Genomic DNA, 19,154 nt, shown 5'->3' on the forward strand with positions numbered 1-19,154 from the left:
ACAACTTGCTTCTACTTCCATATAGTTTATACTTCTTATTAGTTATTCCCCCTCCCTGTCAGTACATTGTTTATGTACTTAATCTGCTTTCACAATGTCTTCTAGCAAACTCTGCCTTTGGAACACTCTGTAAGTGGCTTCTAGCTTGTTTTATATGTACTTCTAATATGGCTTCAGCTACATAGGTCTGCTATTATCTACTGATTTGGGGTTCCTGAATCATTTTTTCACATAACTTGAGGGACTGTCTCATCCCCATTACATCGACCTGTCCCACCTGGTCAGGCAGAGAGGGCATGTTATAGACCCCATCCATGAGAGACTGTCGATCAGCAGGCCCAGGAAGACAGCCTTCTCTGCCGTGCCCCCCACCCTGTGGAACACTCTTCCCCCAGAGGTGAGGCAGGCCCCCACTCTCCTGGCCTTTTGGAAAGGTATAAAGACCTGGCTCTGCCATCTCTCCTGGGGCAGGAGGAGGGATAATCAATCCTGGGGGGTGGTTAGCACCTTGAAGATGCCCTCATGAATTTAATTAAGAACTTTTTAACATCCCCATCTTGGATTTTATATTTATATTGTTATTTAAGAATGCTGTTTTTATTCTTTTAACCTGTATTTATTTTAGTTTTATTCTAAATTGACCAGAGTCACTCTTGAGTGAGATGGGTAGTGACGAAATTTGAAATATAAATAAATAAATAAATAATGTAGCTGAACTGTTGTTTCTCAGTGTTGTATGTTCTACTTCTAAGTTTTCTCTTCAACCGGTATTTACTTTGGGTCAGGCTCTGGAGCATGAAATCGACATTTATCAGAACTTAGTAATGGAGCTAGAGGAAACTGCCAAAACTCTGCCGCATTCAGGCTCCATCCATTGTGATGAAGTTGATATGCCTCAAAGACAGGTCCACACAAAGCTTCAAGAGCTACAAATATTGGCCAAAGCAAGGTAAGGGGGGAAAAAACCCCTGTGCAATCCAATGATATTTCTTGTTAGCTTTCTTTTCATCAGGAAGTGAGCTTCAGTCATACAATGTGAAAATCAGTGGGACATTTCTGAATTATTTTTATGTTGCTTTTAACTGCCTTGCCAGAGAGCTCAATCCTAATAATTCAATAGGACTTAATCATAATGTCATGTCTGCAAAAGCAAAAAAAAAAATGCATGTGGGTCTATGTTGCCATGAAGGAAAGTTGCTTCATATATTGGCTTCTACATTTTTTTTTAATCCATTCAATCATGTCCAATTCTTGGAGACTGTCTGGACAAGTCCCCACAGTTTTCCTGACAAGGTATAGACAGTTTATAAGAAGGCAGGCAGGGAAGCAAGAAATCCTGCTTAGGGACAGGATTATGCCACCGCTGACTTCAAGTGTGCGTCGTCCATCAGTACTAGATGAACTTCCTTTTGTGGCTGCTTTCAGAGGAGGATTTGTTGTTGAACTGATGCAGCTTCTTCACTCATATTTAATGAAGAATCCACATTTTTTATTTTTATTCTCTGCTAATACTGTTTTTTATTGTTTTAATGTGTTGTTAGCCATCCAGAGTCACATCTGCAAGACGGGTGGCCATATAAAGTGATTAAATAAATAGAAGTGTAAACCATGTAGAATCCAGCCATGTTTTTACAGAGGTCCTTCTATCTTTTTTTCCCTTAATGGACGAAGTCTCCCTTTTTTTTTAAGGGAGGAAGGATGTGTAAGGCAAAGTACATGGTATAGATGCCCTTAGCCCAATGCCACATTCGTAAGACTCCTCTATTCTTATCCTACCAGTTTAGAATCATTGGCCTTAAGCTTCCTAACAAACTTGAATGTGTAATTTTTGCAGTGTGGTTGTATCAGAACCCCACAGTTTTCTACTGCCTTTGTTCTGTCTATTTTGTCTTCCAATTAGGGGTAAAAAGTTGGAGGAGACTCGCACACTGCATGAGTTCCTGAGAGAATATGAAGGTCTTGAGGAATGGATCAATGAGCAGAAGCAGGTGGCCAGTTCTGAAGACTATGGAGCTGATTATGACCATGTCATTGTAAGATATAATAATAATATTAATTAAAAAGATTTCCAGAATATGTTGTAGTGGTATAAAATACATGACATGACTCTTCAGGAACAATGGCTTTTTGCAAAGCCCTTCTTTTGGGATGGAATAATCTACTGAGCTGTGAGGTGTTAAGGTGTTGGTAAAACTGATTACTCTCAGCTGAGAGCAGCCTCTGGCCAACCTTGTCTTGGCTCTGAAGATAAGCAGCTTGAGCCTGGCTAATTCTTGGATAGGAGACCTTCTGGGAATATCAGGGCTGTAGGCTAGACTGAGAAGTTGAAAAAATATCTCAGAAGAAGACAAAGGTAAACTATTTCTGTATTGCTATCAAGGAAACTATGTGAATATATCCATGAAATCACCATAAGTTGACTCATCTTTTTAGGCACTTTGATACATCGATTAGTATTTATTACAGAGAGCTTTTGCAGACAGGAAATATCTATCAAATTTAGATGCTTGCATAAAGGGTAAAACTACTGTATTCATGATTACTCATTGTTCCAAGTAATTAGTGAGATGTCAGCAGGGTCATTATGATGTTATTTTCCTGCCCAAGAAGATTGCACAAAAAGTCAAAAGAATAATCCTGTTTGAAATAATCTTAGATATGATCATCAATCGGAGTAGTAATCCTACCTGAACACCCTTGGATTAGAGGCTATAAAAATAATAAAGGTGGGATAAAAATTAAATAAAATCAGTAAAGTTTGAGACTCCAAGTAAATTAATTTGTTTCCCCCCAAACACTGTTGATTTGATACATGATATGACTGAGGTTAAGGGGTCACTACTTTTTTTGTTTTTCTCTTTTCTTTTTACACTTAAGGTGATTTTAAAAAAATAAAATCCACATCATTAAATTTTGTTTATCAATAGCATCATAGAATTGGAAGGGATTTTCATGTAATTGAATCCAAGCCACTGCTTAAGAAAAAGTCCATCACTGTACTTTGAAATAAAATCATACTGGGATCATACTGGAAAAAGTCAAATGGTCTATAAAAATCAGTTGGCAGAATTCAAAACAAATGGGAAAAACTTCTAACGTCCCAAAATGGCATCAAAAGCAAGCACATTGTGGTGCCTCAACCGAATAATGCTTGACTTATCATTTTACCCCATTTGGTTTCTGTTGAAGACCTTGGCATTTTGGCAGACTCTTGTGGAAATAAGATGTTCTTTACAGAAACTGAGCAAAATTTTAGCCCTTGTGGAATAAAGTAAATGTCATGAACTCCCTTTGTAATATTTATTGTTATTGTTAGAGCAGACATCAAACTGCGGGAGAGAAGGGAAAGATTTTCAAATTGCTCTATGATTATCTTTCTAGAATGAAATATAGAACAAAAATGTTTGGAATATCAGAGTCCATCACTGTGCTTAGAAATAAAATCATACTGGGATCATACTGGAAAAAATCAAATGGGCTAAGTTGGAAGAATTAACTATTCAAAACTATTCATCACTTCAGTTTTTCCTTCCATTCATTTTCTTTAAAAGCTTCTTTGTGCCAAATATGAAAAATCTCAGCATCAGATGGAAGTTGCTGCCCAGAGAGTTGCTGCATGTCATCAGCTAGCACAGAACATGTTGGATCATGGCCATTTTGAATCCAGGGAGATTTGGAAGAAGCAGAAACAGCTGAGGTAAGGAGACATTCTTGTCTTTTTCCATTATTTTTTTAGCTTGGCCTTTTCTTTCACAACAGAAGGATCGGGAAACTGTAAAAGAGCCATGTGGAAAAAGTCTTCCCTGAAGCAGAACGTTACGGTGGCATGTCTAGTTTGCTGCAAGGGCTAAGACCTTTCTTAAATCATTTGGAATTTAACAGAAGTGGAAGGAGAAATGTACATTTGATCTGCAGCAATGGATCATTGATATCTCAACATTTAAATTCATTTCTTTTTCTCAACAAAGAGGCAAGGGAGAAGTCTTTCAAACAATATGAAATATAAAATGTATAAATTTTATGATGACATTTTATATGCTTTTGTATAGTATAAGTCAAAGTTACTCTGCTTATACCTTAATCTGCCAGGCCCTTTTCCATCATCATCATCATCACCAACATCATCATCATTCGTGCATGCATGCATATTGTACTTTCCTTTTGTTAATTCAGCACAATAAAATTGTATACACAAACACATTTCTTAAATTGTTTTAAATCTTAAATCAAGAAATTCTGATAGATTTCTTGTACACGGAAGGCAGTTAGATTTATAGTATGGCACCACTGTATTTTGTTTAATTTCTGTTCCAGCAAAACAACATCAGGAATTGGCGTGGTTGACCATCTACTAGGGCAGTGTTTCTCAACCATGGCAACCTGAAGAAGTCTGGACTTCAACGCCCAGAATTCCCCAGCCAGCATGCCCATAATTGACTGGCACATTCCTCTATCCCTGCCCATTTCTGATTTGCTTCTGGATGCTGCCTCATACCTGTCTTTTTTCCTGCTTTAGGAACAACTGGCAGGAATTGCTGGAGATGACAAACTATCAAGGGAAACAATTACAAGATGCTGAAGCCATTTACAAGTGTCTGCAGGATCTGACAGAAGCTCTCAGCCACATTGAGGTTAAAATTGTGTCAGAAAACACATGGAGTGGATTTTTTTCTCCCACACACAGTATCTTACTGTGTCTTTCTGAGGCTCAAATTAGATATGAAGGAACAGCCATTCATTTCTATTGTTTACCTAGGCTTTCCATACCAAGTAATTTTGATGGCTAACAACAATAAATGTAAAATTGTGGTACTGTGAAAGTTTACATTAGCCATAACATTTTTTTAAATCACAAAAATATAAAAGGACAAATGACAGTTGTCCAGTGTTTTATTCCCGTATTTCTCTCATATATGCAAATAGAAATGTGGAGGGTTGGCTCAAATGAGTAAGAGGATTAAGTTGTACTCCACTGTATGACAGACTTTTCTCTTTAGTCTGCCTTCTTTCCAGCATCAAAGATGAGTTGTGGAACAAAGGTTTTATACAGTAGAGAGGGAGGGGATCAGGAAGAAGCGAAGGGATTTAGATCCTCTTATCAGTGTGAGTCTTTTCATTTAAAAATATACTCCCATCTTCATATGTAGATGAAACTGCCCCAGAGTTTTATATACTGCCTGTCTTAGAACAAAATCAAACCTGAAAAATTAACAGAAAGCTTCCTCACATATTGGTCTTTAGGAGAAACTGAAGGCCATCCCAGATTCCATTGCTAGAGATCTGAGCGGTGTGCAGTCACAGCTACGTAAGCAAGCAACTCTTGAGCATGAATTATTTGGGAATGAGCAGCAGGTAAGATATACTGCAGCCCTGAAAAATGTAATGGTCTTGTTTTGAACTTGCCTGTGGTTCTTACCTTCTGAATATTATATGTTTTAAATACGAATTAAAACTGAAGTTAATCATCAACACGATGCCATAATGGTTAAAGCATTGGGCTAGGAGCAGGAGAGCCCAGGTCCTAGTCTACCTTCAGCCATGGAAACTCACTCGGTAACTCTGGGCCAGTCACTCTCTCTCAGCCCTACCTTAATATAGGGTTGTTGTGGTGGTGAAAACTAGGAAGTGAGAGTGCTAAGTATGCCACCTTGAGTTCATGAATGAACGGAGAGACATCCATCTAATAAATAAGGAATAGGAAGAAAGCAGCACAAGGTCTTGACCAGGACCCTCTCAGAGGGTCCTTTCAAATGGTATGGATGAGATGGTGGAGTCCTCCCTTGCCTTGACATGGGGGTATAGAATATATATCTCCTTGCCACCCAGGAGGAGGAAATACATGAATTACCCGGCTGAGACCTTTGGAGAAGGAGAGGTAGCACCCACAGCTGCAATCCCAGCCCACCCAACTTTGTCCTTACTCGCGCCTTCCCAATATTTATTCAGCATTGCTTTTGCTCCCTTGTGTGCTGCTGGCTTCTGCTCCTCTGCCTCCTCTTGGAGGAGGAAAGGAACACAGGATGAATGTACTGAACAGCGAGAAGAAGGAAAAGCAGCACATGGGCTGACAGATTTGCTGATGGACAAATGTGAGGCGGTCATGTCTGCAGAAAGAAAAAGGGTGCTGGTGGCAGCGGCGGCTCCTCTGCGTTCTTGTCAGTGCTGTCAGCCCACTTCCTATATAGACATGACAGACTGTCCTCCTGGGCTTTCTCCAGTACTTAATATAGCCAGCTGCAGATATTGTGCCAGTTCCAAATCCCCAGCTAGTTTAAATAGGCCTGCTTGTCTCTGCAAACTGAGATTCTGGACTCTGGCTGCTTATGAAGCTTTGTATTGTATAGTGGAGTGCAGTTACCCAAATCATGGGAAGACATCATTGATGGACGTGTCCTTAAGCTTTTATTTTAAAGGCTGAATTGTTCACTTCATGTGTTCCTGTTTTGCAGCTGCATGTTCTGATTGATACTGCAGTTGGCGTGCTCTGCCTATGCTCTGAGAGGCAAGCAGAGGAGATCAAGGCAAAGCAACAGGCCTTGGTGGAGAATTGGGAATTCTTGAGATGTAAAGTAGAAGCAAGCAGGGAGCAGCTGGAACTCACTTGCAGATTATACCGCTTCCAAACCCATGTGAGCATTTCAAGGTTCTTTTCTCACTTAAAAAAAAAATCCTATATTATTCTGTCCTCCAGTTGTGCTGGCCTGTATTTCCTAGAATGATCAACCAGCACTCTGGAACTGATCCATCCTATTCCACACATTTATTTATTTTATTTATTAAACAGATTTATAAGGCCGCCATTTAACTGCAGGTTGTTATATCATGTCTATGTATGAATATATCATTTACAGTATATATTCTAAAGATTCATGATCCTGTTTAGGCCTTGTGGAAAACAAGAGGCCTTTGTGTGCACTGCAAACAAGATTTGAATCAGCCATTAATTCAGCAATTCAACTACTGTATTATACTGGCTCAGTTTAATCACTCTGTGAAGGATGCACAGAGGTGTGCATTTGAGATATTGCAGGTATGAGGTTTGAATCTGGCAAGGTCAGAAGTCAAGATTGGAGTCCAGAGAAGAGCATTACCAAAATACTGTGCAGGTGCCTTCAACATCCAGGGCTGAGAAACAGGTGGCGAAAGATCCATTACCATGTAAAGGTGGGAGAAAGAAAAGCAAGGTTTAAATCCTATATCAGATACATGAATATGGCTAGATTCCTAGATTATGCAGTACAATAAAAGCAACATCTACAGTAAAAGCAAGCTATCTATCTGAGTCCCATCCCTCAGTTTTTCACAGCCCAGGGTGTGTGTGTGTGTGTTTCTAGAAAGATGTATTGCTGTGCTCAGAGTGAAGGTCTTAAAGCAAATTACAGAGAACAGGGTGGGACAACTTGGTTGGAATGAGTTGCATTTCACAGACTACATGATTTTTATATGTGCAAATATACACATATAGTACAATTTTAAAGTCAACTTTATATGGTTAGTGACAGCCAGGTTGGTGTAGTAGTTTAAGACACCAGATTAGAATTCAGGAGACTGTGAGTTCTAGTCCTGCCTTGGGCATGAAGCTAGCTTGGCTACTTTGGCCCAGCCCTAGGAAGAAGAAGGCAAGGGCAAAACACTTCCGAAAATCTTGCCAAGAAAACTGCAGGGACATGTCCAAGCAGTTGCCAGGAATCAACACTGACTGAAAGGCACAAAAAAAAAGAAAAGAAAAAAAGAAAAGACAGTATTCTACAAAATGGAGAATAAAGCAATTTTAATATTCAATGTTACTTTGTAGTAGTATTGTGTTTTGGATTTTGGATCATAGTGGTTTTATAATCCTGACAAGCTCTTGTGCTTCTATTATTTTATTCTTCTATTGTTGTTTTACTCCATTTAAATTAGTATAATACTGCATTACCTTAGGAGAAGAGCTATGATTCTGCAGCCGAATGCATGCTTTACAATATTATTGTACCCATGGTATGCTAGATGAGGCTGGGAAAAATCCCACTCTCAAACAATGGAGATCCACACCAATTCCTGAGAACAGTACTGACTTGGATGGAACACTGAATGGGTTCACATATCACACAAAGCCATTATGTGGTTCCTGGGATAGTTCTCCAAAGTCAAAAGGAAATAACCTGATACTAAATCAGGGCATTTAGTATCCATAATCAAGAACAGATGAAAACTGTATCTCCTGCCCAAACAAGATTTACCTCTAGCTCTTTATGTTAAGCAAGCAGAAGAAAGAGGCACAGGAAATTTGAACATTAATTGTTATAAATAGAATGTGTATTTGATACACAGCAGTTACATGAATTGTTTTGTAATTGTTTTATAGTTTTGCTGAAATAAATCTACTTAGCTGAGCCTTCATGCCCAAGGAGATGTATTCTACATTTGACAGATAGCCTTGACAGTTGCTTGTTTGAGGCAGAACACGAAGTGTGAACCCCGCAATTGTAGCTTATTCAACTAACCACATTTTAGTGCTATGTGTGAACTGAGCCACATGAACCTTCATGTGTTACCTATATTGCCAATTAAAGATATAAATTTTGGCCTACATCTTAGATTTTTTCCCCTCGATTTTAAGGTATGGGACTATTCTTCCTGGGCATCTGAGATGACAAGAGAAATGGCGGTTGAGGAGACCATTCGAGATGTATCTACCAGTGGTCTGAAGATTAATCAGCATCAGCAACTATTGCCAGAGATTGAGGCTCGAGATGAAATTTATGAACGAGTACTACAACTGGGACAAGAGCTGCTGCTGGAACAGAAAATGGCAACAAGAGAAGTATATATACATAATGTAATGTTGTTCCCACACAGAGCTCACTGGTGTTCAGATAATCAGCATTCCCACAAAATTAGCATCTTATTACTACGTTTTTAAAACCAGAGATTTCATGAGGTAAAAACCAAGCGAGAGATGGTACTTTTCAAAGGAAAAATTAGTTTTACTAAAACACACCCTCCTCCTTTCTCATGTATAAACAAGTGGCTGCTCTAATTACAATTGGAAATTGAGCCTTAGCATATTACATATTAAGCATTCCCCCTTCATGGATTATTACTGACGTTTTATAGCAGTTGGTTTCTTCTTATTAGATCCAAGGTGCATTACAAACTCTCTTAGAAGCAAAGCACAGAGTGTACCAGACATGGGCACAAAAGAAGGAATGGCTGGAGAAGATCCATCTTTTGCAGATATTTTACAGAGACTGTGAATACCTGGACAACATGTCAAACTCCCAGGAGGTAAGTAAATAGTGGTAGCACATTTTTTTGATGATTTAATGAAGTTTTAAAATGTATTTTAATCTATTTAGTACTTAACCTCTGTCTTTTGTCCTATGTTCTACCCATTCCTTCTACCTTACACATACAGACATGTGTGCATATATATACACACACGAACACAAAACTTATGATAGCTGCTAAGAAAATGTTTTGAAGACCCTCATGTGGCGCAGAGTGGTAGGTGGCAGTACTGCAACCAAAACTGTCCCCACGACCTTAGTTCGATCCCAGCGGAAGCTGGATTCTCATGTAGCCGGCTCAGGTCGACTCAGCCTTCCATCCTTCCGAGGTCGGTAAAATGAGCACCCAGCTTGCTGGGGAAGGAGACGACTGGGGAAGGCAATGGCAAACCACCCCACTCTATAGTCTGCCAGGAAAACGTTGGGAGAGTGGCGTCCCCCCAAAGGGTCGGAAATGACTTGGTGCTTGCACAGGGGACCTTTCACCACATCACAAGAAAATGTTTGCTTTTGATCAATCCTATTCTTATCCCAAAAAGAAAATTTGGTCTCTGACTTTTTAATGGCATGGTCAATAATACATCTGTGCATAGATTTATGATGTGAAATTAATCTCTTGATTCTGAGAAGAAAAACTACCACAGCCTCAGAGGAGTAAGCATCAACCAAAACCAGTATCAGGGAATTATTCTTCTATTCCACACACTCCTCCACACCCCCATACAGAGTGCTTCCAAATGAATATATTATTGAAAAAATTACATTCTTTCATGGAGTCCAAACAATTATATCTTCCATGTGTAAGTCTCCCATATTATCCACCACTTCTTCCATTTCTTATAACAAAGAAACTATGTTAACAAAGGGGAAACATAATAGTGTCTTTTGAATAGGAGTGCTTGAGTGTAGTCTCTTCATTAGTTGGTACTGGTAAATGCTGGCACTTCATGCTGTTTCATCAACTTGTTTATTAGGTATAGTTTTAAGAGAAAATTTGGTCTTAACAGCAGAAGATCTGTTGGGGGAAAAATAGCCATAAGCTTTAAAAATATCCAAAGATGTCAGTTATCCTATTCAGTTTTCAGCCAGTTCCAAACATCTATACCTAGTGTTGGGAAATTGAGACAAAATAGGGATTTTAATGATGTTATTTCCTGTTTTACTGCCTAATGTTCTTGTTGCTCAAGCTGGAAAAGGAGGTTGCAGAAATGGGGTTGAGAACTTCAGTGCTTATAATCTTGGGAGATCTTAAATATACTGACACCTCTTGACTGGGCACCTTGGAATTTCATGGCCATAACAACTATAGTCTCCATTAATATATAGCCCATTGTATCCAATCTGATAGGTACATCTATTGTAATTGGTTTCCTATATTATCTATAGGGAATGGGAATTAGCTCCCATTATCTTGGATAGGTTACTGTTTGATCACATGTGTACTATTGTCTACACTCTGCTCTCACAGACTAATTTTAATAGTCTGCTTCAGAAGTTGATGGAACTCGATGGTTTCCAGCAGTTTTAGCTAATAGTTCTGATGATGAAGCTCTGATTTTTGTTTGGAATAGAGGGATGATCCAGGCCATTGATACAATCATTCAAAAGTATATATAGTTGTACTGGCATGTTGGTATTCTAAGTTCTTGAGGACCAACAACCATGATCAAACACAGATGAATAATATCAGCAAAGAAAATATGCTTTATCACCACCATTATGCCTTCCAGTAGCATTCTTTTCAAGGGATGAAAAACATGCTCTCTGTAGGATCAAGACATCAGATGAAGCTCCCAGAGGTTCACTAAAAAAAATACATTTTTGTAACCCCAGGAACTAAGTTTCAGATTAGATGCCCTGATTTTGCCTGTTTAGACGTGGGTGCAGCCATCACTTAGTTTTGGATGTTTCAGCATTTGCAAACTATTTATCTGGATATGTAACATTGTGGTTTGAAACCTATTATTACTTCTATGTATGCAGGCCTTTCCTGAGTATTAAAAATTTCTAGAACGGAGAAAGTATTAAAAATGTCTTGACCCGAAAGGTGGTTAATAGCTCTCTGATTGGCAGTTCCAACCAAATTTCTGATTCTACATACCTATAATCCTTACTTTAGTAAACTATTGAGAAAAGAATATTCTAAGTTGTCTTAGATTAGACTTACTGTTGGATTTGTTCTAATCTGGTTTTCAGTTTGATTTTTGCACAGAAATATACTTGCTAATTTGGTAGATGGCTTTCTCCAGAGAATGGACATGGAGAGTGCAAAGTTTTTAATTATTGGGAGAAATAAAGGTTTCTCAAAATAACGTATAACACTACCTCTAATTTCTTTCAACTAGTTCTGGAGATGCTGAGTTAAACTTAACAAGTAATTGAATGCAGTTTTGGGATGGACATAGGCAAAAAAAAATGAGATTTAACTGAAATAGGACAGAAGTCATATATTTGGGTAAGTCTGATAGTCTAAATAGATATGTATGATCAGTACTGAATAGAGTTGGCCTTCTTCTGGAAGGCCCAGTAGCAAAGCTTTGGGAGTCTTCTGGATTGAATTAAATCTACAGAAGTATAAGCAACATCGATGACCAGGACCACTTTTTGACAGAAGCTAGCAATGACTCGTCAGGAGGTGAAATATCCATACATACTGAGCAGACACATTGCTTTTGAAAATGTAGATCAGCTTTGCCCAACTTGGTGTCCTCCTTCAGGTCTGTTGGGATTGCAATTCTCAGAATTTCCAACCAGCCTAGCTAACTTCAGGCTATCAATTCTGGGAGTTGCTGCATGAAAGCATGTGGATTTGGGTCCCAGATTAGGGAAGGCTGAGCTAGCAGCAGTGGTATATGGAGAATATATTCCTTTGTTTTGGAGAAACACATTCTCCAAGAATAGTAAAGTAGGTGAAATTGTCAGAGAAGCCAGATCTTTGAATTCCAGTGCTGACCCTGAACCCTCCTTGAGTAATATTGCTGGTGCAGCAGCATCTGAGAGCCAAAATAATCATTTCATCAAGATCGTGATGACATTCAATGTAATGGCATTTAATGTTTGTTTTTTAAATTAGCAACTGCAAAGGAAGGCATCAGGATCTGGCTGTTGTAGCAGGTGAGAAAGAAGAGATTATTCCTTCTCCACATATCATGGTCCAATTGAAAATTACTTCCCTGGTAGCTGCTACGTGTCCCAGAAGTGAAGGAATTGTTAGCTGCTGACAGCACAGGCACCATTTCTCTCCTAGCCCAAATAGCAGCTTCTGTGTGTATGTTTATGGTATGGAGGGTTTTTCTTGGAACCATGATACAGGACAGAAAACCTTAAATTCATTTCCACCTGGGTTTTTATAGTGGAAGTTTGTTCTGTATTTGTAGAGGACAAATTCTTGTTTAATAGTTTTTGGTTATTGTTGCTGTTTGGAAAGGAGACCAGAAGTCTTTCATTTAAATTTTCGCATTTTCTTGTCTCATACACCAAGGTTTCAGATGGAGCTTTCAAGCAGCTTTTTTGCAGCAAGGTTAAATCTTTTGAGTGGCACAATATGAACGGAAAGCAAGCATTCAAAACTGATGGGGCAATGCATCATTGGTGTCTGTATCTGTGTTTGGAAAAGGGAGTTTGTGGATGGTGTTAACTGCATGTGAATACTTTTCCTTTATTGCAATGGATCTCGGCAGAGCTGAACTGGGTCTCTAAGTTTATATAAAGGCTATTCCAGCAGTAGCATATGAGAGAGAGAGAGAAAAGCATTGAGTCATGTCCTGAAGCAGAGCCCTTTCCCATTCATTCCCTGTGCCAGTATGTCTGGCCTTGATTTTATGCCAGCAGCTTAGGTTACATCCAAATTACTTAAGGCTTCAGAAGATTTCAACAAGGTTTAGTCTAGGATTGCTCTGTTCTAAAGTAAACAACAGCACATATGGAGGAAATTAAGCAAGCATACATCCATCTTTTTTGTTACTGACTCTGGGTATGCCATTACTTAGAAGAGTTGTAGGAAATTTTTCTAAGACCTGTTAAACTGAGAAGTTGCTATTCCTAGTACAGATAGCAGTTATTGAGAGAGGATAGAAGACGTTAGTGCAGCTATTTTGCTTTTACCACCAACAGAACATACTCTGGTCTTTCAAGGCTATAGAAGCACCGGTGAGTTCATCACTTAATTTTTTTTATCTAAGAACTTTGAATAAGGTCTTTGGATTGCACTTCTGGCTTCTGCCTCATCGTATGGATCATTTTTCAGTTTGCTGCTTGCACTCTCCTATTATTTTGCAGTCTGAATAAGCAGTCGAACCAATTCTACTATGTCTAGTTCTTAATCAGATTCAGATGTCTTTATTATAGAAATACCTCATTACATTTTACTTATTCACCCCAGAAAAAGAATGGAAATATCCACTGCCAACATAAAAAGGATGAAACGTTTGTTTTAAGCAACAGCTCAGAAGCATTGACTGCTTTAGCTTTTCAAACTTTAGGATTAAAACTGCAGGATGTCATGCCGATATCTTCCTAACAGGACTTCAGACACACCCGTCTATATTTCCACAGTGGAAGTTATGTTGTCTTCTGCTAGGGTGGTTCCATCACCAGTCTCCAGAGCAGCTATTTATGGTGCTTCTTTCCAAAGAATGCCACCAGCAGAAACTATATCAGATTCAGCCTGGTATTTTCCAGTTCATTCATCATCTACAGAGACCTTGCCAATAAGTGACATCTTGCCATCTCCCTGCCTGTCTTCAGAGGTTCACAGCTCAAGGCTAGATATAGTGTTGGCGCATTCAAATAAGGGGAATGGTTTAGGGAAAGATAACAGCTGTGTTAATTCCTCCAGCATCAAATCCGCATGTCCCACACTTTTCAGAGATACTCAGTGTAAAGGATACAACAGCATAGATGCTCAATCATTGCTTGCCTCTTGCAGTGGTGCAAGTGACTGGAAAGGAAAAAACTGGAATGCTTGTCATTCTTCTGCAGTATCTTTCCATTCAGTGGCTTCAAGAGCTCTACCTTGCTGGACATCACGTCTAGATGTTTCTCTGTGTGCCATTCCAGGTGCTTCATCATCTCAGAATAAAAATCTATATCAAGTTCTTGCACCTTGTAACCCAAGGTCAACAGAGCAGAATCAGTGCAATTCTCAGTTTTCAGATCTCCATGCTTCAGTAAAACTCTATATTTCAACTTGCAGTATCGCTATCAAGCCAATTAGAGCTGCTTATTCCAGCCTTCTATTACCTCATCTGAAAAAGATTTCAACTACATCTCCTGGTCTTACAGCAGGACCCCAGATGAGTCATCAAGTTATCCCTTCTGGAAACTCTGCAGATCACCAGGTTAAACAACTTCATGTCACCAACCCCACTAAGCGTCCCATTCGTCCTCAACAGACAGTCTTCAAAGAAATATGGTTGACTCCATCTATGCTAGCTAAAGCAGAGGGCCTTCTTCACAAAAGAACAGTTACGAATTCACAATTGGATCCTGATTTGGTTGTCTTTCAGAACCATCTTTCAACTGGCAAAGAATTTGGGAAGGCTTTTAGTGCTGGAATAATTCCTGCTCATCACAAGATTTCCAAGATAACTTTAATACTTGCTACCCCTTGGACATCATTTCCTATTAAAGTAGTAAGAGAATTCAGAAAACAACCACCTCCTTCAGTCTTGATCAAAGCTTCAGGTTCAGATATGGGTGGTTCTACTTTACAGCCAGATTGTACAGGCTCTATCATCTCATTGTCCATAAATCCTATTTCTTGTCCTGAATTCCAGCCTTCACAAGAGTCAAAGCCTTTTCAGGACCCAGATGCTGCAGGGAATGCAGATCAAGCTACGTTTTTAACAAATTTGCAGGCATCATCTCGTGGACCTGGTGAGAATACATGGTGTCCATCTATCTCAGTAAAAATCGCTTCCTTTGGAACTGGGAGGAAAGTGGTGAAGATTTCCATTCCATTTTAGAAATATGCAATCTAAACTGTAATTTGTTCTGAGATTAGTTTTAACTGACTGTATTATCTATTCTTATGTTAATATGTTGCAAGTGTTTCTAGGAGTGGTGAAGCCTTCAAAAGTACTTTTTTTTTAAACAATAGGATGATAGGGGCTGTAAGAGTATAGAGATGGGTTTGTCTCTTCTTGATTTTAGAAGCCAGTTTGCCGGTTGTTGCTTGAATTCTGCTTTTTCAGGCTTTCACATGGAATAAAACAAGTTACCCCTTTGGTGATCCTAAATATGGGGTTTTAATGAAATAGATCTCTGTGTTTGTGTGTGTGTGTGTGTGCATGTGTGTGTGTGTGAAATGTTGCTTGCATTTGCTGAATTTCCCAGTGATGTGTGTGTGTATATTCTGTGTGTGTGAAAGCTATTTATGTCAGCAAATTATTATTAGCAAGACCCATAAATGTACAGAGAGAGAGAGACTGTGTGTTTAATATACATACACATATGTTTTCAAAGCCATAATAGGTTTAAAAAAATCTTTTTTCTAGAAATACCGTATTAGCTTGTTTGCTCACACCAGGGAAGAATAGATTTGGAAACGGATCTGTTTTTGGAAGAAGCTATTAGAGCCCTCCTAGTTCCAATACTAGCTTAGCTAGAGGAAAATAAAATATGAAGAACACATTAAAAAATCCATTGTTGTATATTATGCAGAATACAAAAATGTAGGTCTTCCATTATGGCTCCATTCTGACAGCAGGTTGGTAGAAGGTGGAGTTTTAAATGATTTCCATGAAACAGAAAAAATAGTTGCTATTTCTTAAAATAGTATTATTTCAATAGGAACTTCAGACTGAATTGAAAAATACATTTCTAGTTGTCATTATTCCATATAAGCATTTTGGTTCACCTTTTTTTAAAAAAAAAAGTCCTTTGAAAGGTCCCTTTTACTTTTTCATGATAAGGTTTGCTTGAGAAAGATAAAAAGTAAAATTTAATCTTAATCATGATCTGCATTTCACTGCCATGTAAATAGGATGGGACTATGCAGGGTAAATCCTGACATTGCTCATGTGCCATACTTTGTGGAATGCTTACTGTAGATTTTATAGAGAATATTTCAAAAATAAATGTTGTGACAGTGATGGAGAAGTAACTTTCAGTGTTTCATGACAGCCCATTTCTTGGTTGGCTTTTCTAGAAGTCTGTGGCATTTTGTTATAATCTGAGTTAGGCAGCTGCGTATTCAATGAATACTGTATGTAGGAAACAATATACAATTAGCTGGCTCCACATTTCTCTGTGCATAGATTGCATGCATAATGCTCGGTATTTTTATCACCTATATCCTAACAAAATATGTATATAGTTTTGGTCCTGTGTTCAACCATATGTACATTATAGAGATAATCAGCATGTAGAACTTGAAATAGGGTTCTAGAATGCAGGATCCTGCTTTCCCACATGTATGATGATTCTCTTCTATTATTATTTTTTATGGAAATCCCTTGTGTATTATTGCAACAGGACATCAGGCATACCATTATTCAGCATGAGATAAGCTGACATTGGAGGAATGGCCTCAGGAGCCACAGTGTTAAATATGAAATGCCACTCTGAGTATTGCTTTCATTAACACTGCTCAAATTTGTTGCCATATTTACATAGTTGTGCAAAGATGTTCTCTGTTTCTGCGAATTGTCATGTGTAATGCAGCTTTGAATGGCAGCTGCAGTTTGAGATGCGTATGTTGTGCCTAAAATGGGATTGAAACAAAAATCAGCAGTTCTCCCCTTTCCAATAATCACCCTTGTATTGTGCCCTTCACAGGGGTTGGGTGAGTGGCAACACCACTGAATCTAGATCAGAGTTCTGGACAGCAGAACTGGCTCCAGTCCTGCATTAGGGTGTAGCTCAATGTGTGAAGAAGTCTCTTTGGAACTGCTTGACCTGCTGCCTTCTCAGATATCATCCTCAGATGAGGCCATGGCAATCAGGGTGGAATTAGTTTGGAGTGGGCACAGGGAGAAGAGCGAGGGGAAGTTCTGTTGTGTGAACAGCCCTCTATTCGCATGACATTGGATGGAATCCCTTGTAACCCATGTCTTCATATTTATTGTGCATTGTATTTATAGTATTCAGTTTCCTGTCTTGTTATAAATATTTGCAGCTATTTGCTCTATAAGCACTATGAATCACATAAAGGAATATCCACTAAATTTTTCATATATTAAAGATGGTAATTTTAAAGAGCAGATAACAGTGTGAAATACTTACTTGCACAAGGGGGCTTTCTGTTCTCATCTATGCCCCACCCCAAAATGTATTTATCTATCTACCTATCTTATTTATGAAACTACCCAGCTCGGTACAAGAGGGAAGGTTGGTATAACAATGGGTCTTTGATAATGATGCCAGAGTCCACAAGCATACAAAACAATAGAAGCCCAAATAATAAAAAAGAGCAATGTACATCTTGGAAGAAAGCATTCAAGTAATATATAAAATCCCAAAAGAGGCTTGCTACCCACCCTAACCCAAGGCCTGGAAAAAAACCAGGTTTTCAAATACTTTTTTAAAAATAGTCTGGGGGCCATACAAATCTTTGGGGAATGTTGTTCCAGAGGGCAGACACTATGACAGAGAAGGTTCGCTTCCTGGATCCCATCAGGTGACATTGTTTAATCAAAGGGACCTGAGAGGTGCCTACTCTGTCCAGTCATTCATGACAGCAGAAGCTACTGGAGATAAGCAGTCCTCAGCCAGGGCCTATACCATGAAGGCCTTTGGAGGTGATGACCAGCATTTTGAATGGCACCAAAAGCTAATTAGCAGCCAGTACAGCTCGCCGAGCAGCAGTGCTACATGGGCATACCGTGGCATGCTCATCACTACATTCTGGGCCAGCTGCAGCCTCTGAATAAACTTCAGGGGCAGCCCCATGTAGAGCTCATTGCAATATTCCACACCCAAGGTGACTAGGATATGAGTGACCATTTGGAAGACCCAGGTGGCTCATATACCACAGTTTGATTTGGATGGCAGACAAGTGTTATTATGTTCAGCTATGTGGAACTAAAAATGTAAGGAATGAATTGACAGCAATTTAGAAAGTACAACTATTTTTAATTCTCCTCATTTAAGCAAAAAAAAGGGTACATTTACATTTCTAGTTACTATATAGATTTTGGAGTTTTGTACTAGCAATCCACTTCATCAGAAAAATTATAACAATGGCAAAGATAACGACTCATTCTGTTGTGCAGCCTGATTACAGGTTGCAAATTCTAGTGAGACAAGTAGTTTTCAAAGAATGATCATGTTTACTTCACACATAATTATTTCCAACATTTTGCTGTTTGCCTTGGAAGCTCTCTGAATCTCAGAATGAAGGGTCTTCTCTTATAAAAAGTGAAAGCAAGAGTTCCATATAACCATACCAAATATAAATAGAGCATCACATTGTACATATTTTTCACATTCTATCCTTTTCAAATACATGTAGGCAATGGTCCAAGCCTTCCCAATTGACACCACATAGCTAAATACACACCAGCCCCCTCTTTTCATCAATCAGGTAAATATGTACATTTTAGTCTGTTCAGTTGTCTCAGTACAGAATTTCAACTTACAAAGAGGCCAAGGAAATACATCAATAGAAAAGGCTTCTGTTTTTACCTGAAGGTACTTAGATGTTTTTTCTGCAATTCAGAGCCCTGTTGGGGGCACTTGTGCAGAAGGAATGCTTCTTATACCTTTTGGTGTAAGAGGGAAGGTTGGTATAGCAATGGGTCTTTGGGAACAATGCCAGAGTCCACAAGCTGCAGCCCTATTGTGTCTTGATATTCTCTGCTCATTTTGAATATGAATGTGTTACATTTCCAAACAAAAATATCTCAGTTGAAGTGATCCAAAGCATGCTGTGGCACTTTA

General features: G+C 38.8%; 1 protein-coding gene across 1 annotated transcript in view; it reads left to right on the forward strand.

Annotated features, from left to right (window-relative positions):
- The window catches only part of SPTBN5 (spectrin beta, non-erythrocytic 5), a 112,741-nt gene that overhangs the window by 45,728 nt on the left and 47,859 nt on the right, over nucleotides 1-19,154 (forward strand). Inside the window, exons 27-35 of the mRNA XM_063318382.1 lie at nucleotides 786-949; nucleotides 1,901-2,033; nucleotides 3,552-3,697; nucleotides 4,517-4,782; nucleotides 4,924-4,934; nucleotides 5,242-5,352; nucleotides 6,450-6,629; nucleotides 8,603-8,806; nucleotides 9,121-9,270. Of these exons, the coding sequence (XP_063174452.1) occupies nucleotides 786-949; nucleotides 1,901-2,033; nucleotides 3,552-3,697; nucleotides 4,517-4,782; nucleotides 4,924-4,934; nucleotides 5,242-5,352; nucleotides 6,450-6,629; nucleotides 8,603-8,806; nucleotides 9,121-9,270 (1,365 nt within the window). The remainder of the gene's footprint in view (nucleotides 1-785; nucleotides 950-1,900; nucleotides 2,034-3,551; nucleotides 3,698-4,516; nucleotides 4,783-4,923; nucleotides 4,935-5,241; nucleotides 5,353-6,449; nucleotides 6,630-8,602; nucleotides 8,807-9,120; nucleotides 9,271-19,154) is intronic.

This window comes from Candoia aspera, chromosome 1 (genome assembly GCF_035149785.1).
Source record: "Candoia aspera isolate rCanAsp1 chromosome 1, rCanAsp1.hap2, whole genome shotgun sequence".
Taxonomy (NCBI): Eukaryota; Metazoa; Chordata; class Lepidosauria; order Squamata; family Boidae; genus Candoia; species Candoia aspera.